Raw genomic sequence first — 23263 nt, forward strand, 5'->3', positions numbered from 1 at the left:
TGTATTGAAGATGGAGGAACCACTAATGAGTCAGACTATACCTAAGAGCCAGAGTTGTACGTCCTGTTCTTGGGCAGATCAAGTCAAGACTGGGCATAGGTCCAAGGACAGGGCGTGACAACTTTGGCTGACTTGATCTGATTGGGCAGGAATACAGTCACAACCCACGGGTGGATCCTCCATCTCCAGTGCTGGAGAAGATATATGCAGATCCCTCACATCCTGGACATAAACTGCTTCAACTCCTCCCCTCAGGATGGCACTACAGAACATTGCAGGCCAAAATAACTAGATTCTGAGATAGTTTTAACCGTCGCTCCAGCAAACTGCTGAACTTCTAATTCTCACAGTTCTATCTAATGTCTATGTAATTTACTGTAGCCATCTAGTATGGCTGTAGTATTATCACTTATCCTTCTTATCCTCTTTACTTCCCCCTTTTATTAGTATTATTACTATGATTATGATCATTAGTCTGTTGCTTTGCATGTATACCGAGAGCTTATGCACCAGAAACAAATTCCTTGTGTGTCTAATAAAGTAAAGCCAATAAAGTATTGTATTGTATTGTATTGTATTGTATTGTATTGTATTGTATTCTATTCTATTCTATTCTATTCTATTCTATTCTATTCTATTCTATTCTATTCTATTCTATTATTCTATTCCTCAATATAAGCTCTTCTTCAGATCATAACTACCACTGGTTGTATTCAATTTCTATTATAATGTTTTTCTTCTGATTCCTTTTATGAATTTTTGATTGAGGGAAAGACAAATGTTGGTGGATTTAGGTGTTGTTCCACTGCAAAATTCTAGGACAGTGGGGTACCTACATTCACTTCCAATGCAACACTTGACAAATTCTTTCATTTAGTTTCTACACTAAAGAGTCGCTGGGAGTCAGGTGGCTCATTATTATTATTGTTGTTGTTATTGTTGTTTGTTGCAAAATCAAACAGATGTTCAGGCTGTATTTGGCATTTTTATCCACCTAACAGGGACCTGGGATAGACAGATGTTGATGTCTGATGGTGTTAAAGGTATTGTCGCAGGATGTAAGCTATTTTGAGTAAAGCTCCTTTAATAATTGACTTATGGTGGTTTTTGTCATTGCCAATGGTGTTCAAGGGGTATTGTTATGGGATAGTACCCAAGGCACCAATATTACTATTGGTACTACCTTTGCTTTCTTTTGCACAGTCATTCTATTTCTATTTGCAAATAGTATCAAACTACAAAATCTTTGTGTTTTGTTATCTTCTCCAGTTCTTTCGCTTCTATTCTGCTATCTCCAGGCATTGCAACATCCACCATCCAGACTTTCTTGTCTTTCTTATTATTAAGTCTGAGGTGTTATGTGGCAGGTGCCTGTCTGATTGAATTCTTAAGTCCCAGAGCACTTCTTCTTCTTTATTTTCTGTTATTTTATCTATGTTATGGTCCCACCAATTCTCCTTTTGTGAATACTTTATTTTGTATTATAAACTATCGTTGATCTGCTAGCCTTTGTTCTGTTGTTTCTGATTCTGCACGTTGTTTTTTCCAGAACTGGTGAATTAGTTCTTCTTGCTGAACTTGCTTTGTAATAACAGATAATTATTTCTTATATTCTACAAATATATTTCTGTATATTTGCAATAGGTAAACTCCTTTTCTTGTAATAGGTCTGCAACTGCTGGCCCTGGTTACTCAGCCAACAGTCCTGAGTCCTATAGCCCATTTTTCACCAGATGTCCAGGAACTCCCAACACCTAGCGCAGTTCTTGTTGACCCGGGCAATGACCGAGATAGTATGTGTTTCTGTAATTTACATCTCATCATATTATGGGAGAGACATTCTTCAGCTGGCTCTTCTGGTGAGACCTGTCCAGTATGGTTGAAGCTCTGGCATAACTCTCATCTTCCTCAGAGCACACAAGCCCTACAATCACATCAAGGTAGTGCCTCACTGGGAGGGGGGCTTATCAATATTATTATTCCTATTAACATAGGGGCTACTTACCAAGAGCCTCTTGCAATATCCAAACCAGCGGCTGCCGTCCTCACCAGTTAGCACAAAGGAAAAGGTTTCACTAAACAACACACACATACAAAAATGACTGTTAGTTTTATTAAGGAAGCAAGAGTGCAAAGAGTTCTTATATCACAACTGGATATAAAACATATTTCTCCAATCAACTTTCCATATAAGGGTTTTTTTCAGAGGCTCCAGAAAGTTTACAAGAGATATTTTATCATATGTTGCCTTCCCAACTTCTCCACCCTGCCACAAATAACCATAATTGGCAGCTTAGAAATGATCACTTCACCACAGTGTAAGTATGATGAAAATGCTAGGGCCAGCAACATCCAGGCCATTGTGGCACTGTATTAGAAGGGTGAAAATAACAAGCACACAACAAGATGAGTTTTTTTTATTTTGAATTGAATAGTATCTTATGCCGTTCTGCTGCCCTAGAACTGAATTAGAGAGAATTGTTGTTCCTTTCTGAAAAGAGAGGGACAGATTCAATGCCAATCTCTTTTACCATATCTCATGTTCTTGACTTTGCTTTTATTGAAACAATAAATATGTTTCAATAAAACAATTGCAATTAAAACAAAACAAAATAAAGCAAATTGATCTGCAGAGGAAAAAGCATGATAATCATGCTATCAAGGAGAAAGAAAGAGAGAGAGAGAGAGAGAGAGAGAGAGAGAGAGAGAGAGAGAGGGAGGGAGGGAGGGAGGGAGGGAGAGAGAGAGAATACACGTGAAACAGCCACCTACTTAGGGGCATATAAATATTAATACAATTTTATGAAGAAACTCAGACATTTTGGAAATTCATATTTAAGGCTGTGGTTTAAGACATTTATTTTAATGAAGACATTTGGAAAAGTATTGTTAATATAGCAAAGTAATGGAGACCAGATTAAAATGTAATTGTGCTTAATACTGCAACAGTTTATAAGTTTTGTAAAATATGGTCACTAAACCAACAACACGATTAATCACCAAAAATGGTAAGTGATTCTCCTATATACCTCAAAACTCTGACCAAAATGAATAAGGCATTAGGCATCCGCTCACCTCTTTGTCTCTGAGGTTGGACACCAGTCTTTGGGATCAGGGAAACAAAATTTGGGAATAACCTTTAGTCGGTCTTCAGTGTCCTTAGATTGACGAAAAGGATGGTCAGACTGCAAATTAAAAAAAAAATTGCCAGACCAGGCTGTCAAACAAATAAAACCAGGCTAATATTTTCCTCTGTGCAGATTTATCTAAATTAGATGCAGAGACAGTGACTATGCTTCAACAGTATCTGGAAGCTCTGGGCAGCAATTTATCCAAGAATCTTTCGAGACACCCACCAAGTTTTTAAATTAAACATATGATTTAAATAATATAAATGGAATACTGCCATCTGCTAGGGCTAGGCAAACCATCTGCCTCTAAAATTTATTTTGAAAGAGGCTTCTGAGCATCACACAGGCCCTATATGCATTTATGGAAATAAAAATGGCAGCTGTTACAATTCAGTTTGGAAATTTTTGTGATGTGCCAGATTATTAAGACAATCATTTTATGAATGGGCATAAATAAGGCAGTCATTTTGTGAATGTATTCACAATTCATTGTCAACATTGCAAATATCACTATCAGAACTAACATTCTGATTCTTGAACAATATCAAATCCCAACTTTTTGCCTCCTGACTATTCATTTTAGGTTCTTAATGAGCTACTTTTCACAGTGAATGTCTATGGAGATTCTCAATCATCCAGGTCATGGTTATCTCAAAGGTGCTTTTTCGCTTCTCATCCAAGAATCTTCATCAGTTCTGGCTGGATGGGTGTGTGTGTGTGTGTGTGCGTGTGTGAATAGAAGGATCTGTTAGAACTAATCCTTCTATCCCCACCAGCAGCAGCATCCAGCCAGAATTGATGAAGCTTCTTGGATGAGAAGTGAAATGTCTTTTTCTTCATTAAGGGAAAAAAACATAGCCCTGTTGCCTTTTGAAAAAAGCATCTTTGAGACTACTTTTCACAGTTGTTGTTTTTTAAAAAAGCAGAACTTTTTAAATGATAAGTTTCAGAGAGTTTTTACTTTTACAGCATTATTTCTTTGGAAGTTTTCCTTCACTACATGATCTATTCAAGCAAGTGACTGGCAGACTGTTTGGAAATAGAATTATTTTGGGAGCTGGTGGAAGTCTGTAATAATGGTGCTCATGTTATATAATCACTGCCCCATAATTACTAGAGTAAAGTTTCTTGCTAAATCCCAGTCTGAAAGACCCTTCTGTGCAAATCTTGTTAACAAACTACAAAGTATTTCCTAGGCACAAGAATGGGCTGGCAAAATGCCATCATCCGTTTTGTCAACAGTGACATAAAGAGTGCAACAACCATGTGACCTTGTGAATAATTATTCACTACATTTCTGAGCAATGTAGGCCAGTGCTTTTTTGGTATCAGTAACAGCTTGGATTAAAGCAGCACAGCTTTGGGATCACTGTGTTCAACTGTATTTCACTCCTCATCTGAGTTTACTACTAGCCGCACAGCACAAGAAACTAGTGTATCATTTTCTCCAAAAAAACCAAAGTTACTTTCTGGCTTTTTTTTTTTTTTTTTTGCAAACCATTTTGCAGTCCACCAGAATCTGCAGAGGGAATGACCCCCACCACATTATTTGATGGCTGCTTTTTTCAAAAGAAATGGTGGCTGGAGAAGAGGAAACAAATATAGGAAATTCTGTCCTCATCCCATTGTTTCGTTTTTCCAAATAATTTTTTTCCAAATAATTCCTCACTCAAACTTCTTCCACCAATTCATTGGATTCCAAATACATATCCAAGGATGCAAATGTGCATGTAGAACAGGCATGTCAAACTCGCGACGTCATGTGACGTCGCATGATGTATCGTGACTTTTTCCCCATTGCCGGCAATGGAGTAGGCGCAGTTTTTTCATGATGCATCTGGCCTGCGGGCTGGCAGTTTGACATGTCTGATGTAGAAGGTTTAAATCTGTCCTTTGATTGTTATCAGATTTTAGAATAATGCCCCCAGAAATTGCTACCAAATTCTAATTCTGAATGTACTAGAAGACAGAGGTAATTACTTGTATCCCCAGAGAATTATCGTTAACTCTATATGAATACAGAAAATTTAAAATGTAAACGAAGGGGTTTTTTTTTTCAAGGCTAACCATTACTCTTTGGAATCTAGCTCCTAGCATCCTATTCAAAGGATAAATTCATCACTTAGGCTCAGAAAAAGCTTTGCATCTCTGCAGTACCCTGTAAGCCCCGGAAAACTATTCTATGAAATCATACTCTTTTGCATGAGATTGAGATCATACAGAGCAGATGGTGAAAACATAAAATAAAATATGGTTAATGTATAAGTATGTTGTTTTTCTGGTGATCGTAGCACAGATAATACTGCTGTGGACAAAAAACCCATCTACTGTATAAACAATCTACCTCACCTAAACCTGTGTTTCCCAGCTTCCAGATGTGCAGATTTCACTTCCCAGAGTTCACAGCATTAGTCATGGGAATTAACATCTACAGATCTGGAAGTTGGCCAGGTTGGAAAACACTGATCTATACTTATATACACGGTCAAGGCAGACAGAGCACTAATTTACTTATTTCTTATGAGTCTGAACCAAGAAAGACTGGAGGACTTTTCACTAGAATCCATTAACAGCTAAATCCATAACATATTCTCCTGCAACATGGCACTTTGAGCATCAGCGGAAGCACAGCACAGCAAAGGCAGAGTGCGAATCTTGTGTTTGCTTATCAGTACTTAGGTCCATTCCACCTGGCCAACCAAAAGCACTTAAATTTAATTTTGTGGAGCATGGATAGTAGTAAACAGGCACCAACCTTACATGGAAACTGTTGTATAACCTGTGGGGTATAAGTTGCCTCTGATGACTTCTTCTGCAGAGATACCACCACAAACAGCTCAAAAAGCTGCTGCTCCTGGAATTCAATGAGATCTCGCTCCAAGGTCTGATAGTGTGGGTTCCGTTTGGACTGAGCCTGGACCTGCAGAAGGCGCTTATGGCGACCTAGAGAAAAGAAGCAGTTCTTCAGTTGCCCAAACTTGCATTTTGGGTGGGTGAAATAGCATGACTTTCTTTAATCAGATAGGGAGACTGCAGAAATGGCTCTGAAGTTTCCTTATGGCTCAACAGCAGGTCAGTTTTTAGAGCTGCATCCAGCAAAACTAAAAGTAATAGCTATGTTGCTGGAAAAACAGTATTTCCATAAACAAAAGAAAATGTGGGTGTCAGGCCTGAAATCGCCGCTCCACGCTGCGCCAGTCCGGATGAGGCCTCTGTGGTATTGGGCGGGCCTGGGATGGGCGGGGCCTGATGGGATACAAAGCACGCTGCGAGAAAGCAACTCCCAGAGCTAACTTTACTACAACTTTGAATAAAATTGTTGTTGGTTTGCCGTTCCTGTCTGCTGGCGTTTTGTTTGGGAAAACAAGCCAGGACGGTCTGACAGTGGGTAGCAATAATACCCTAAACCAGTGATGGCGAAACTTTTAGAGACCAAGTGCCCCAAAACTGCCCCATCCTCTGACCCATCCCCGCTCTGCCCCACCCCCACCCACCCGCAGGGCCATCCACTGCTTCCACGGCCCACCGCAGATCACCCAGGCGGCCCTGCAGCATCATGGTGGCCATGCCCTCCACCCGCACCCCGCAGCATCATCTGCGCGTGACGGGGCATGATGGCGGTCTTGTCCCTGCTGCCTGGCTGCCATGTTCTTGGCTGCACTGCTCCGTGTGGGCCACCCCCAGGGGTGACTCTCCTCCGGGGGGGCTGCTGGTGCGGAGGGGGCCACGGGGGAGGCGGGGCTGGAGCGACGGCACGCATACCCACAGAGAGGGCTCTGAGTGCCGTCTTTGGCACACGTGCCATAGGTTCGCCACCACTGCCCTAACCATTCAATAAAAAAACCCTATACAAATAAACTCATACTAACTTAAGAAGTCACAAAGCCTAACTTCCGAATGAGCCTCTTGATCTCTATTGTGATAGACTAACATAAAGCTGTTCATTCTAAATGCACATAATGCTTTAAGAAGCACTGCGAAAGTTATGAAAATTGCAGTGGCGCAGACTACACAGACACCAAATAAATAGCTATATGTTAAGCGTCTCCCTCTCTCTGGAGAAAATGCTGATCTGACCACCTTCATGAAACTATTGAAGGAAGGAAGTGAGGAAAATAATCACGGCTTGCTTGGCACTATGCCTTTATTATTGCCAGGGAACTGCTGTGTTAAGCTATATGCAAAGCTTAATTCTGACAATTTCCAGGCATGGTGAACAGGAAATGCTGGTGTGTCCAGGGCCATTGGTGCCAATTAGGACAGTTGAGTCACGATGCAGAGCCAGTTTGGAGCCTGCTGCGCTAGTTGTTCTTCCTCCAGTGTTTACATGCAAGGGCCAAGCGTTATATATAATTTCACTCCAGTTACTCCTTTTTCCCAGCGAAGGGCGTTTCATAATATTGCAAGAGACAGACAGAGACATGACTGGGCTTCTTTAGCTTCAGTGAAAGAAAGAAAAAAGTTCTCAAGAGACAGCACTGAAAATGATCAAAAGGGAAAACACCTGACCCGGAAGCAGATGATTATTATGTGCCAAGTTGTTTTCAACTCCTTATTAATATGTTTATGGCATTATAAAATAAAGAAGGCTTCTAATTACAGCCCAATGAAACAGTGTGGTTCTTCCAAGGTAATCTTTCCCTTCCTGGGCAGTTTATTTTCCTTCATCCTGACAAAAGGCACAACTATCCTTAGCAACTTGTTGCCTATCCATTCTTACATGCTTTCTCCTTTACATGCTAGGTCCAAATCTGCACTCAAGAATCATCCTTGTTTAACTTTCCTTCAGCATTGTGGTCATGAAGTTGCTTGTTCTCATACTCTTTGCAGAAACTAGCCACTGCTGCCAAGCTATGGCTCATGCAAGATGGGGGCCTCAAGCAGTTGCAAGTTGTTTGAAACACTTAAGAGGAGCACGGGAAACCTATTGAAAGCAGCAGGTACAGTAGACTTTCAAGATAGTCCATACAAGAAGCACAACAAGGAATCCTGCTTTACCTTTATAGTAAAGTTAACAGAATCTTGCAAGACCGAAAGCATTTCTCCCCTCCCCTCCTCTAGGGAGGATCCCTTCTGAAACACTTCCCACACCTCCTCTGCTTCTGTGGATTGTGATACCTTTTGCATGAAAGATGTCTAGTCTGCAGCTCTCTGCCCTGTCTCCCAGGATCATTACCTCATACCATTACATGTGCCAACATCAAAAATCACAGTAGTCTGAACAGTTATGTTACATTTTGTGTCACTATTGCAGGCTTTGATAGAATATCACAAAAAAACACTCTAGACAAATCACACTTACCACTTATATTTATCTGGCAGAACCAGATAGGCACTGCAACATGCTTTCTTTTTCTGAACACTTCTTTTCAGACTCTGAGATAACCACGTGTCCCTTCTCTTGGGGAACTGAAGAATAGCTTTGAATGGTTTCCCATCATAGAGGATCTCTTGGCATTTTATTGTTTTGATAGTACCATTTAATTATTTATTTATTAGTTTTAAATTCTGCCATTGTTGTAGAGAAGTTCAAGGCAGCCTATATAATACTCCTTCATTCTATTTTTCCCCACATAACAACATTGTGAGGTAGATTGAGTTGAGAGATAGTGACGGCCCAAGGCCACCAGAAAGTTTGTAGAACCAGGATGTACCATCCCTAGTCCAACTCCTTCATTACTACATACAAGAGCCTTTCAGGGGTTCAAACATGTTCTAAATGAAAATACTACTACACTACTACAACTGCTATTAGATATAGATGCAAAGCAACTATCATCCTTTGCTATGACATAGCTATTACATTGCAGCTAAAAATTAAGAATGATGAACAGGCTGCCTTTCAAGAAAGCCTATCCGCATGACTGATTTCCTTTTCAAAGCAACTCTCATTAAGTTTCTGAGGAGATCATAGCTTAAAAGTGATTATCCTGAGTTCTAAACCCATCTATTCATCCTCTCAATCATCCCAGTTCTTAATGGATTCCTAGAATGGGATCTTACAAGCCTTTAAATGCTCATAATGCATCCATTTTGTCCAGCAAACAGTGACCATTCCAATTATTCAAATAGATCTCAGTCCCAAAGTACAATATTGACTAGGTAGAATTTGCAAAGAACATAGGCACTCTCAGCAATTATCTGCAAGGTATAATTATGCCACTTGACCTGTCTTAGGCCCAGTGATTCACTCACTCACTCACTTTTCGGCAGATTCTCTGGTTCACTGTCATATCCACTGGTTTCACCTGAAAGGACAAAAAGTTTCCCTCAGAATTTGCCACCTGGGTGGAACTGGAAATGTTGGAAGGAATCTGACAGGGCAACAATCAATTATGTTGCCATGCCGCTGAAGTTAGGAACAATTGTATCAAATAGTAAAGGCGTCTATTCAAAAGCATATATACTTATGCGTCAGGTGTTAAATAAAGCAAGCCAAGCTTATTATACAATTCTTTGGAGGCACCTTCTCCATTATGCAATGCAAAAGATGAGGGAACATGCATTGCTATCAATTGTTTAACATTACTTGGCAAGGAGGTATCACTGATTTGCAAAATGTAGATTACACAAACAGCTGTTGGCTCTAGCTTAGTATTTCAGCACATGTGGAAGAGGAAAGTCATATAAAACAGGAAGTACTATTGATAAGATATATACACCCACACAAAATACTACAATCTTGCTCTTCTGGTTTTAGCAACAAAAATTCTATGCCGTCCTAAAGGGACAACAGGATAAAAAAAGAGAAATCACCGATCACAGTATTTCTCAAGGGAGTTCTTAGAATTTATATCATTAAATCCAGGTTACTGAAGGGACCATCTCATCCCAATGGGACTGGCCTGCTCCACCCATGCCAGCAAAGGAGGCATGCTGTGGGCCCAATTGGCCAGGGTATTCCAGGCAGCAGACTCCAGGAGAAGAGCTTTTTCTGCTGTCACTCCTTTGGAACATCTTGTCCAACCCTCCTGACCTTCGGCAAGAGCTTAAAGACCTGGCTGTATCAGTTGGCTTGGGGCTCCAGTGGGAGAGCATCACAGTGGAGGTGGTTGATTCCTTAACAAGGAATCCCACTTCCCCCCAATCCTGCTCCCGCCCTTCCCATCTTTTAGTTAGGATGAAATATTTGTATTTTTATAGTATTTTATTCATATTCTGTATAGGTTTTATACAGTCTTATTTTTTTTAATATTGTAAGACACCAGAGTTAACCTATGGTAAGATGGGTGGCCTCAAAATAAATAATAATGAAATGAAATGAAATATAAAATGAATTGACTGGAAGAATTACATTGAGCCCAGCATTTATACCTTTGGCTGGAGAAAGCTCTTTTCCAGTTTGCACCACCAACTTCACACGTTTCTTTCCTCGTCTGGAATCAAAGATCTCTTGTATCTTTAATACAAGCTGAAACCCAATAAGAAAGCAGTCATCAAGAGGGATGATAAGTTTCAGAAAAAGAAAAACCACAAGTCACTTTTATACACGGGCTAGTATTAGAAAACACTACAGAATTTAGTAGAGCTGTAATAGAAGAACTGATGGGAACACAAATGCCCCAAACAGAAAAGACTACTGTCATCTGCATAGTGCTACTAATGTAGAATGATCTTTAATCTGGATATCAAAAATATTCTAATCCATGATGAAAGCCAAACTGAACAAAAGATGTATGCAAATAAGTTCCCTGGTGCTATGCGGTGAATGCACTGCCTAAAAACATTGCAGGATTTTTATTTATTTATTTGTTTATTTTGGGCAGGCATAGTTTAAAGTAAAGATGCCATTGAGCTCAGCTTGATCTTGCATCTACATAGTTTTCTTGCAAGTATTATGGAAGTGATTTGCCACTAGTTTTTTTTCCAGCATTTTTGTTAACTTCTTATCTAAAAAAACAGTTTACAACTGCCAGCATTCTCCCATTTACAAGCCAGGATCAATCCTGCTTAGCTTCTGTGATCAGCCAAGATTAGCTAGATACTACCATTTGCCCAGAGAGAAAGTAAAGAACAAACTGTTACAGCTTAATTGTATAATTCTTTATTTATGTACACTTTTTCTTGGATAGTTGGTTTCTACCATTTCCAGAGAAATAGCCACATGTTCAACAGTAACGGGGGTAGCTGCCCAACCCATCAAACATCATGTGGTGTCAAGTGTCTCAAGCCATAAGCAGAAGACAGAAAGATCTTTGCCACAGCATGTCTCGTCAAAACTTGCTGACGATCTCAGCTCCTGTTCAACTAGTTGCTATTTTAAACAATGGCACGCAGGCCAAGTTCTCTCTTGCCCAGCTTCAAGAATGCATTCAGCATTCCAAGCAAAGACAACAGGGTGGGGTCCACTCAGTCCCTTCACTGCAAGTCATATAGAGATGCAGAAGACAGTTAGCAGGTAAACCATTCTTAGTTCCAACTCTTTTCTTTACTACAGCGGCCTAATAAAGTAAAAAGAAGCAAAGAATCTCAGAGATCCAGTCTGCTGCTTAGGGCAAAGGCAATACAATTTGACCTCGAGAAAAGTCTGCACCCATGCAAGAAGCTCTTGCACTCTTTCCTTCAGCTTCTTTTCCATTCCTCCCAAATTTTCCTTGGTTTAAATGGTTGGATTTAAGAGCTTTTTCAGATTTTTTTCAAACATGAAAAAATGAAGTGGACTCAGAAATGTATGGTACCATGTAAAAGAATATCGGGAAGCTGAGACTGGTGCTTTCTGGAATACATGTACATGGCAAAGACTTTGGAAGTATGCATTCGCATTGCACATGTTTTAAAACTGACTGTTGCAAAGCTTGGTGCCTGCGATATTTGTAATGGCTTCAAGGATGACTAGAAAATGCTGGGAGCTGAATGCATGATGTCAAGGTGCTGGAGAATACATTATTTTCCATGCTGGAATTAAAGAAGAATGTTTGGCTTACTTGGGCATTCTTCCAGCAATCATGGCCAAGTCCTATGAGTTCAGGATGAGAGAATAACAAGCAGTTCCTCTCTCAGTAAATTACTCTCACATTTCTGAATGTGGTTGGGGGGATCATTTTGTCTGAGGAATAATGCTCATATGGGACTTTTTAATCATCCTTTGTGGCTCAATTAATCATCTTTGTACGCTCCACAAAATATTAATATGCAATAGTTAGAAAGACAGCACATTTGCCCTGTATATGTGCTAACTTTCCTTCTCTCCGCCTATTCCCTCTATCATAATGGAAATAAATTCTAACTGTGTGACTTTTTATCCCTTCTGGCTTTGAGTAACCAGAAATGGGACCTTCTTTTACTCAATTTTTTAAGTAAACATTATGTCTGTATTTCTTTTCCTTTGCAATGTTTCACGATTGTAAGATTCCTTAGAAGACAGTGCATATGTAGATTATTAAAAGTTACTAAATTACTAATATTGATAAAAAAAGATACTAATTGTACAAGATTCCAATTTCTTCAATGGATTGTACGTATGTATGTATGTATGTATGTATGTATGTATTTACAGTAATTACAGACTAATCCAAATCTATACTACTCTAGGTGGTAAATTATGCTTCTCGGTTTCCCAATGTGTAGCTTACTTGCACATCTCTGCTAATCATTCATCTAGAAGAGGTAACATTCAGAAGCACATCAGGAAAGTTATACTGAAATTTTATGGAACAGCTTCATCTTTAAAGAGCTGCTCAACAGCTTTAAAGTACAGAACAACTGAAAGTTAAATCCTGAGTCAGGAGTAAGCAACACCAGGGAAAGAAGTCCAAGCAAAATAAAATGAACTCAAGGTCACTTTAAGCAGTCTCACTCAAGAACTCATCCTCCTATTAAAAATATAAAAGTTACTCCTAGTGTAATTGGGAACTTAACAGTGTATTAACTACTGTACATCTTGCCAGATATTGCCAATGACATCTTGTTAGTGAATCTGCATGGTAATCTAAACAGAGCAGGACAGGATGTCTAGATAATTTTTTTAAAATATAATTTCAGTTCCCAGTTCCAAATACTTTCCTACTTAGGTCTTATTTGATAAGACAACCACATATTTCTCCTCCCGTATCAAAAAAGTAAAGTACATATTGCAGATGGGGAAAGGAAGCTCTCAAAAAATAAAGAAGAGATAGGCACTTCTGCTGTAGGAGATGAAGTGCTAGAAAAACCTACATAAGATTCAACTTTAAATCACTTTGATTAACCAGACCATCTCACTTTTATTGACAGAAAAGATTACATAAGAAAAGACTTAAATACTCTTCCTTAAACTTACAGGACAGAGGAATAGAATAGAAACCTGACAAATAAATATAAAACAAAGGACATTTGAAATAACAATCTACTGTTATTGCAGGAACTTCTGGATACAGTGTTCCCAAGCTCCCATGTAGTGATTGGGCAACTCCCCAAATTCAGTTAGCTTGAACGATGACCAGACAGGAAATTCTAAGAATTGCAATCCCACACAACTGGGGGCACCCAATTCAGAAAGATCAGGGTATCTATGTCTCTGTTAAATTTATACAGCTACCCATCTCACGCTTGTGATTCTGGGTGGCAAGTACAATTAAAACAATTAAGAACTATAATAACATCTGATCATCTGATATTACCAACAACTCTCATATTTAAATGATGCAATAAAGAATTATTTCAGAAAACAATCACTTTCATTAAAAATGATAGGAATGACCCAACCAAAGAAGAGATAGGGGGAGGAAATAATTATTACTATTTTGGCTCAGTCCTTACCCGGGGAAGATTTTTTCTCTTCTTGCTTCCAGCCTCTCCTGCTTTGAAGAACTTCCATTCGGTCAACGTAACAGGTAGTGTTGAATCTTTCGGCAACTTCCCGCGCAAACAGATCCGTGTGTTCTTCAGCTCCAAGGTTTTACGGTGAAAGAAGTGTGGCTTGTGGAGAAGCTAAAGAAAAGTGAAAGAAGGATAACAGAATGCAAGTGTTTTACAAAGAAAGCAATCTCCACTGAACTTGATACAAACAGATACAAACATGAAAACAATACATCCCACCATGCAAAAAGGGTGGCCTGGTTTTTAGAAGAGTGAAAGCAGCAAGGTCTAAAAATTGGGTTTCTTATTATTATATGAAAGTCTTCAATAGATATAATTAAAAGTCAGACGGAATCAAAATAATTCAGGGACAAACACAAGCAAGCAAATCTACTTGCATATCCCCTCCCTTTTAATACACTATATAAGGTCTCAGTCACAAACTATGTGTGGTGCTAAATAAAGCCTTAGGAGGAAGGTTATCTCTCTCTTTCTCTTTTCTTTGGAGAACTAATGTTTAGTAACAGTGAGACTAATAGATATGGGGGCTCTTTGTTTGAACTGTGCAATGATGGGAAAAATGAAATCCTTCCCCCCCCACACACATATCCTTGAAATCCACAGTCCCAATCTTCCCTTTCCCCATGAATTCTACTTAGAATTAAAAGAGGGAAAGAAAAGAGAGATGTAGCTTTCAGGAATGAATTAATCATTATATCCATCATGTCCATCAAACACTGTGCCAGATTATAAAGATTCTGTGCCAGAATCCTAAATTTAGGATTCTTTAAGATAAGAAATCCCATGGAGGTCACCATTCCTTGCAGTTTCTGCTTTCTAGCTTTTTCATGTAAAAAGAGATATTACTGTGGAACATTGGGAAATATTAGGGTCAAATGCATTAGTTTCAACCTCAGCAGATAAGAGGTACGTAGCTGACCTCAGAAGCTAAGCATGATGGGGCCTGATTAGTATTTGGATGGGAAATTATTAGAAATCCTAGTTCTGTTGACTAGATTAAAAAGTAAAAAAAAACTTGCATAGATACAATCATCACCGAGGAAAATATGAAAATATGGGCTGATTTTAGCCCAAGCAATCATCAAAAGAGGGAGGACCATATTGCCTTAAACAACAAGGAGGACATATGTCGACAAATTGCAACATCAGGCAAGAAAGGGCAAAGAAAGATATTAATCAAATGTCAACAAATAGCACAAGATAACAAGAAAAGGAAATGAGGAATCTATTTAAGAGGATCCAAAGAAATTATCACAAAATTTACAGTTAATGTTGGGCCATTCAAGAATAGTGAAAAAAAAGAGATTTCATAGATTTCACTTCAAAACAAAGCAGTATAGAAATATTTTAAATAAATAAATATCAACATCTTTTATAAGTAATATTATAGATTGACAGGAATATCTGTACAAACAGAATACATTCAGGAATCAATTCTATAAGAGAATGAGACACAACAGGAATAGATCTGCTAAAAAGAAAGTACCAGGTGCAGATGAAATATCTACTGAACTGTTTAAAGCTAAAGAAGAAACAGTTGAAGTCCAAAGAAAATCATGTCAACAAATATGGAACAACATAATGTGCAAACTGGAAAACAGCAGTAGTAGTAATAAATTATTGAGCAAATTTTCACCATGTTTTGCTTACAATTTCACCATTAAAATCCATGGAAAGAGAAGATAATGCCAGAATGTAGAATATGTTAATAGATAAATATTTAAATAGAGAAAGAATTATTTTATGTCACTTTTCGTAATATAACTCTGGGCAGTGAACAATAAAACTGCCCACACAATACAGATGATACAGGTGAAAACTCCAAAGTCTGGGGGGAAAAAACCCTTCTTAACCAAAAACAAAAACAAAAAGAGACCCACCACGTATACAACCCAAGGGCAGGGGGAAGTTTTAAACACAGGCAAGTTGGGAGGTCAAATGCATCTTGAGATGGCAAAGTGATTCCAAACAACAGGTGCTGTCACAGACAAGGCACGCTTCCTAGATCCCACCAGATGGCACTGCTTAATAAGGGGGAACCTAGAGGATTTCCACTCTGCCCAATCATACCAGTTTCTCTTTCAGAAGAATAACAGAAGAATTAACAGAAATAATAATCAAAATCTATCCTGTAAAAATAGGACAATTGTATTATACTGTTTATTACAAGTACCATGGATTGTAATCAATCAATCCTGGATCAAATAAAGGCTGATTTCTCCCTTTAGGCAGCAAGCAAAAACTACAGAACATTGGACATGTGAGGCAAGGGAATGATGAATTTAAAAAGTTTTTATGCTTGACAGATTGAAAGAAGAAAACAGGCTAGATTGATGGACAAGATCAAACAAGCTACAGGAATGTCTTTGGGAAAGTTACAAGTTATTATTGCAGATAGGGCAGGATGGTTCATGCAGTCACTCAGAATTAAAACCAACTTGATTACGCCTAAAAAGTAACTATATCGCACAAAGAAACAAAACAACAATCAGCTTTGGGGCTAAACCTTGTAAGTGCCTGGAGTTGATAAGAGTGTAATTTAAAAAAAAATAAACAATGAACTACTCATAAAATCTTGATTTAAATTTCATGAAGAAAAATGGATTAGGATTAGGTTAGGGTAAGCAGTTGCATAAGAACAATGTTATGTTTATTATTATATTTATATATAATAATATAAATATATATCCCCACATCTCACTTCTTTGTGCAAGATGGCTTTTGCCTAAAATAGTTCTTCCTTTTAAATGGTAGCTGTCAGTACTTCATTAAACACCTATAAATTAACATGTGGTTCATTCCTTTTTCAGAACAGTATAGAAAAATAGGCACTAACAAGAGTAACTACTATAATTTCATCTGCCAGGGAAACATCTCCTTTTCCCCAAAAGATCAGCGACAAAAGAACAGGCAATCTATTCCCATTCTCCAAGTCACTTCTAAGTATGAAAAGTTAATTGGGATGAAACATTTTGGAGCTATCATTGTAAATACTACAGCTTTGGTAAATAGTAGGTGGTAAGCAGCAGGCATCTAAAAAAGCACATAACATCTGATTCTCTAAAGGTTACTAAACTAAATCTTAGCACCCAGCCAGTATGGCCAATAATAAGAAATATTGGAAAATTTAATTCAGCAACAATAGCCACATAAGCATGGGTAGAAGAGAAAAAAGAAATGGTTGGTTGGTTGGTTAAACAAATGGGAAACTACACTAGTATTTGGTTTGGATCACATCCATATGAATCTATTCCTGAAAACGAAAATCTATGCACAAGCATAATTGTACAAACACTGTACAATTTTCTCCTTTTATTCCTTTTTTTTTGTTTTGGTTCTGTGCAGGGGAGGGCAAAGTATTTTCTTCAGATTAAACAGAAACCAAACAAAGTTAAATCAGCTTCATGGGCATGGGCAGCTTCATCGGCATCCATTCTCTTAAAAGTGAGTTTACATACCTCTGTGTTCTTCTAGGAACAATTGCAATATGATGATTCGTATGGGAATAAAGACATGGCATAACAACAGGGCACGGAGCAATCTAGACAAATAACTTCATTTTGTTACTTGATAATGCCTAATCCCTGTGTAGCACAAGGACAAAGTCCAATTACCTTGGGTGGCTTGAAGGTATTTCGGGGAGGAGGCAGCTTCCAATTAGATGGGATCCTCCACAAAGGCTTCACTTTAATGTCCTCATAGGGATTCTCTTTAGCAGGATCTAGAAAAAACAATTATTTTGAAGTAGAGCATGGGTAGACAAACCAACCATATACATTTGCAATTATTATTTTTTCATAGGCACAAACTGGCATCAAGAGACTGGACAACCATTTGTCTGAAATGGTATAGAGCAGTGGTGGCGAACCTATGGCACGCGTGCCAGAGGCGGCACTCAGAGCCCTCTCTGTGGGCACGCACGCTGTTGCCCCAGCAGAGTTCGCCAGAGTAGTGAGCACGTGACATTTGGAAGTGACAGGGCAGGAAGTGAGTGAGCAAGCAGGGTTGGCCCCCTGGGGATGCCACGCTCACCCAATCTGCCGTGACCACTGCAGCCATGCCCACCCAGTGGGCCATGCCCCCCACCTCCCCTGAGGGCACAATGCTGATGCAGCCGTGGCACTTTGCGATAAATAAGTGGGTTTTGGGTTGCAGTTTGGGCACTCGGTCTCTAAAAGGTTCGCCATCACTGGTATAGAGGTTCCTGCCTGAGCAGGGGGTTGGACTAGAAGATCTCCAAGGTCCTTTCCAACTCTATTATTATTATTATTATTATTATTATTATTATTATTATTATTATTATTATTATTATCATCATCATCATCATCATCATCATCATCATCATCATCATCATCATCAACAACAACATCATCATCATCATCATCATCATCACCCAGCTAGTGACAGAGGAATCAAAGCAAATCCCCAAATGACTGTCTTTAATTCTTAGCTTTCCAGTGCAGGAATTGTGTGTATTCATCAGATTTCCATGAATATATCAGCACAGGAAATCAGAATATGTATGCTGGAATTCTCTAGAACTGAACCATAGCAGTTACTTTTCTTTTTGAAGGCTGTTTCTTGTTTCTTTTAAATAGATCTGGAATCTTACCAATAATATCCTCATAGAGGTTGTCCTCTGACTGCGTGCAATAGAGACAGACACGTGTGGTGCCATTTAGTTCTTCATGAAGCTTTTGATACTCGATGGCTGCTAGTCTGTTTCGATAACTTTGGATGTCCTCAAACTCAAAGGACTTTCTATAAATAAGAATAGGATATGTTATCACACATCTTAGGTGCAAAACCAAGCGCAGCTATTCATCTCCTAGCTTTTTTTAAACCGTGCTACCTAGGAATGGATGAATTTTAAAAATATATTTTTCAATATTTTTAGCATAAAATTGTTCTTGGAATGTTTTAAAAAATAAAATTATGTGCACAATTTTAGAAAATCTGTCTTTCTCAATCTTCCACCAGCAATGTAGAATGGAAGAGGCAAGGGAGCCATCAAAGATAATTTGACTTGATACTAAGGCACAGTTTATTTTAATCAAGCCACACCTCAAAGTGCTTCAGTTACACATGAATATAAACCATGAAATACAGTTTGCAAACCACAAAAATTGGATACTCACAATACTTTAAAACACACCTAATTTTAATTTGGCTTTATATTTATTCTTCTAAGAAAAAAGAAGAGACCTTAGATACTACAGTAGCTCTCTTGAATCTGGTGTCCCCTGTATTTTGGTAGACAATCAAATAATAGTACCGCCAACAATATTATAAGTGTGTTAGGTTTATGTTCCATGTCATTTTAGTGCAGGACTGAAACACAAAACTGAAATAATAGGACTGAGCCCATAGTACCATTCCCTCCAAGACAACACATGAGGGAATCTGGAAATCAGAGTTTGTTGCCTATAAATAAATAATGAATAGGAGATATATTCTATGTATAACCGCTGGTTATATTCAGCTACCTTATGTCTCCATGAGTCTACGGCGTAATTTTCAACTGGTTGTTTTACAACAGTTCAGAGTTATGTTGGTCTGCAAACCTGTGCTTTATGGCCTTTAAAATACTAACGGCTATTGTAAAATGGTGCCCCCCCCCCATGCATTGGTGAGATTCAAATATGTGAACAACCAGTTCTCTGTATGGATGCTGCTGCTTCCGGAAGTCCATTCTGGGCCTGGGCAACAAAAAAAATAGCCACCGGTTCTGCCGAAGTGGTGCGAACCGGCTGAATTCCACAACTGCCCCCATGATAACATGACTGCATTTTGGGTGCTTGGTAACTGAATTGCCATTATGACCGGTTGCAGCACCCTGCAGCCACATGACTACAATTTGTAACAATTTTTGCCAGTTTCTGGCAGGTTTTGTTGGATTCCGGCAAAAAAATGCCCATTTAGAAGAGTGGGTTCATTTAACGAATGTGTCAACACTGCTAGTAACGGATGTTCTTGCTTTGACAACAGATGGAAATGCAGCCATTTTCTCTATTGCTTTTAGAATTAGTTGCTGCTGGGAGGGGGAATAGGGATGAGAGTCCAGCTAGTCATAACAATAATAACTTAATTGTGGGAACCCAAGGACATTGGGCCCAGAGCTGATAGTGTTTTGGCAGGGTGGAGAGCTGGGGAGAAAGCCATCACTTCAAGCTAATTGGGGAATGTGGTTTATGACTGTTTATTGGAGGAGGGAATTGCACTTTGTTACTTTGTATCCAGGGGAGGGGGAATTTAGTTTCTGGTTTCAACTATGTAGTGCCAATACTTTGTTTCTCGAATAAAAGATTCTTTAAGGTAAACAATGTCTCGAAGTTCTTTTGAAGAGTTTCATCTGTCGGAACCATGACAGAATGTGATGTTCATTTAGTGGCCATGTGATTGCCTGACGACTACTGCGAAAAATGTCAAAAATCTGGATCCAGTCATGTGTGTGCCTGGACTTAAGACAAAATTATTTATAACCAGATTTCCAGTCCCAATTTGATTGTGAACTGAAGGCTATCTGTTTTTTTATATTTAATTTAATTAATTTAACTTTACTTAGATTATGACAGATTAAAGTAAAGGAGAAGGAGGAGAAAAGGGATGAGCCGAGAGTCATTCTTGCTGCAGCACTGTAACTGGCTGGTTTGTCTTTTTTTGCTGGTTGATGACATGCAAAAAAGGAAAGAAAGGAAAGTCAGAGAATCCGTTCAATCTCTTTGCCTATCATACACTGCATATGCATAACCAAGGCAGCGTCATGGGCAACAGAGACAGGATAGAGACTGGCAATAGGGACAGAAAATATCATGTCAGTATAATTTTCTGCCAACTTAAAGAATCAACAGACAGCACTTTAATTCAACAGTGAGGAATAGCTCTCAGTGCATGATGTGAACCACATCAGTGATAGTGTTCCTATCATCCTTCATTTCATATGATCAAAAATATGAAATATCTAGTTTCTGCAAGATGTTGGTTATTCAAATCAAATTCCATACACACCATACATATTACATTTTAAAATAAATGTATGCAGCAGGATAATCAACATCATGTATTAATGCTGAATCTGACATACAGTATGTAAATTTGTTTATCTTTCCAACACAGTCATATCAGGGATTGCCTACCCATTTTTAGCCTAATTTTATGACCACATAGCTTCCTCTTACATAGTAACAAATGTGATGTTTTTATTTTCACGGCTGAAATTCTATTTTAATGCAACACTTTAAATGCCAAAGATCAAAAAATAAAGATACATTCTTTAAAGCACTTGCAGGGATGCATTCTAGTACAGAGTTTTGCAACTACAGCTAAAAATTAACGTTTTCTTCATTCATGTACTCCACTCCAAACAACAAAATTATTTAATTAAATTTTCTAAATGGAAAAATGTTTGCATTTTCTCAATAATTTTTGAAAATTTCCTCATATGAGGAAAAATGACCCAAAGTGGATGATTTATTCATTGACTGATTCTGTGCGCTATCAAGTCAGTGTTGATTCTTAGCTATAGAATAATAATAATAATAATCAGTGGGCAGTTTGCAAATTGTTAAAATCATTTTAAAAGAAGTGAAAATACAAGGAACACAAAACAAATAATCAAATATGGCAGAAAAAACAAACCCATATGGGAACAAGGAAAAAGAAGAAAAATGGTGTCCATCGTCTTGCCAAAGTCCTGGACAAAGAGCCACTTCTTCAGGGCCCTTCAAAATACCAATTGGAGGGGGGGGGCTCATTCCAGAAAGCAGGCACTGCAATAAAGAAAGCAAACTTCTGGGGTCCTGAAAGATGACATTGTTTAATCAATGGAACCCGCAGCATCCCAACCCTGCCAGATCAAACCAGTTGGACAGATACAATGAGTGGTTCCTCAAGTAACCAGGCTGTTTGCCATGTAGCTCTTATAGGTAGTGACCAGCACCTTCAATCACACCTGGAAGCAATTTGGCAACCAGTGCAGCTCATGAAGCAGAAGTGTTACCTGGGCATACCAAGGCTGTCCACACTGCTGTACTCTGGGCCACCTGAAGCTTCTGATTACTTCAAGGGCAACCCCATATAGAGCACCACATCCGCAGATTTTCTCCACAAATGAGTTACTACTCCAGAACATTGCAGCCTTAATAACTGCTTGTAACAAACAAAGCAAATTAGATTCATCCCCAGATCCTACAGAAGAGGTCATGCTGCAACCCACCTCTTAGACCTGCCTCGGATTCCTCTGCTGCCTGTTCTGTGGTCAGACTCATAGGAAGCAGTTGCAGGATAGCTCCCATTACACAGCTGTTCCAATGGCTTCTTACTGTTGTGGTAATTGTTAGCGAAGTTTCCCTGGTCCTTCTCAGAATGGTAACGGAAAGTCCTCTGTGGTTTGGGCACTGGGTTGATGGCTGGCTGCCTTTCCTGACTTTCCACATCACAATATATTGTCTCCTGGTTCTTTGCTGGAGCTACGTTCAGCTCCTTCTCTGTTGAGCCACAGCTTTCCCGTTTCCTTTTTAAGTCCAGGGCAACAGAAGCTTCTTGATCAAAAGGAAGGGTTTTTATCTGTTTCCATAGGTCCCGTGAGGTGTAGAAATTCCCAGGAGGCAGCCTCTCCCGTGACCATTCTGTAGCATCTGCTGTTTCAGATAAAGTGTCACTAGAAAGCTGCTCCTCTAAATGGTTTCTGGAAATCTCTTGGAAGCGGTGTTCCTCCTCCTCCTCCTCTTCCTCCTCAGTCACAGAGCCGAGATTAGAGTTTTCCCAGAAATCTAAACCTAAATGCTGAACATTTACTAATCCTTCTATACTCTTGTGAGGCGCAGGTGCTGATGGCTTTTTCTTGTTGTCGAGGCCATATTTGACCCCAAAATCCTTCAGTTTCTGCCTTTCTTCTTGGCAGATCCCTTTTGTCCGACCCTCCCACTGAGAAATCTTTTGCTTTATATTCCGGCAGTGGCTACGGGACAGTGTTTGCACAGCCGTACGGGAAAAACTGGTATCTACACTCCCTGTGGGGTGCATGGTAGGCAAGCTAAACTCACAAGAGTCCCATCACAGCATGCTGCCTTTGGATCTATATTAGAGATTAGAGAATTTCCAAAACTCAAACTCCTTTTCGTTAATTATATCCAGTTTGTGGAATGATCCAACTTTTGCAGAAAGAAAGTATCCTGATGTTATACTGTAGAAAAAGAGACAAAGAACATTTATCAAAAGGATTAGAAGGCCCAATTAGATAATGTCACAATAAATCAATTATTTTCCATAAGACTCACTTATTAAAAACAAACTAAAAATTATTCTGATCTTCTCTCCTTATACTACAGCAGACT

At 38.9% G+C, this 23263-nt stretch overlaps 1 protein-coding gene across 1 annotated transcript in view; it reads right to left on the reverse strand.

The window, feature by feature from the left end:
- Positions 1–23017, reverse strand: part of DENND2C (DENN domain containing 2C) — a 42042-nt gene extending 19025 nt beyond the window's left edge. The window contains exons 1-9 of the mRNA XM_015812050.1: positions 22144–23017; positions 18541–18689; positions 17543–17649; positions 13869–14039; positions 10446–10542; positions 9335–9379; positions 5887–6074; positions 3076–3185; positions 2006–2075 (exon numbers count right to left, since the gene is read on the reverse strand). Of these exons, the coding sequence (XP_015667536.1) occupies positions 2006–2075; positions 3076–3185; positions 5887–6074; positions 9335–9379; positions 10446–10542; positions 13869–14039; positions 17543–17649; positions 18541–18689; positions 22144–22952 (1746 nt within the window). The 5' untranslated portion in view covers positions 22953–23017. The remainder of the gene's footprint in view (positions 1–2005; positions 2076–3075; positions 3186–5886; positions 6075–9334; positions 9380–10445; positions 10543–13868; positions 14040–17542; positions 17650–18540; positions 18690–22143) is intronic.
- Positions 23018–23263: the final 246 nt, after the last annotated feature.

Source organism: Protobothrops mucrosquamatus, unplaced genomic scaffold, assembly GCF_001527695.2.
Source record: "Protobothrops mucrosquamatus isolate PMUCROS unplaced genomic scaffold, P.Mucros_1.0 scaffold65, whole genome shotgun sequence".
NCBI classification, from domain to species: Eukaryota; Metazoa; Chordata; class Lepidosauria; order Squamata; family Viperidae; genus Protobothrops; species Protobothrops mucrosquamatus.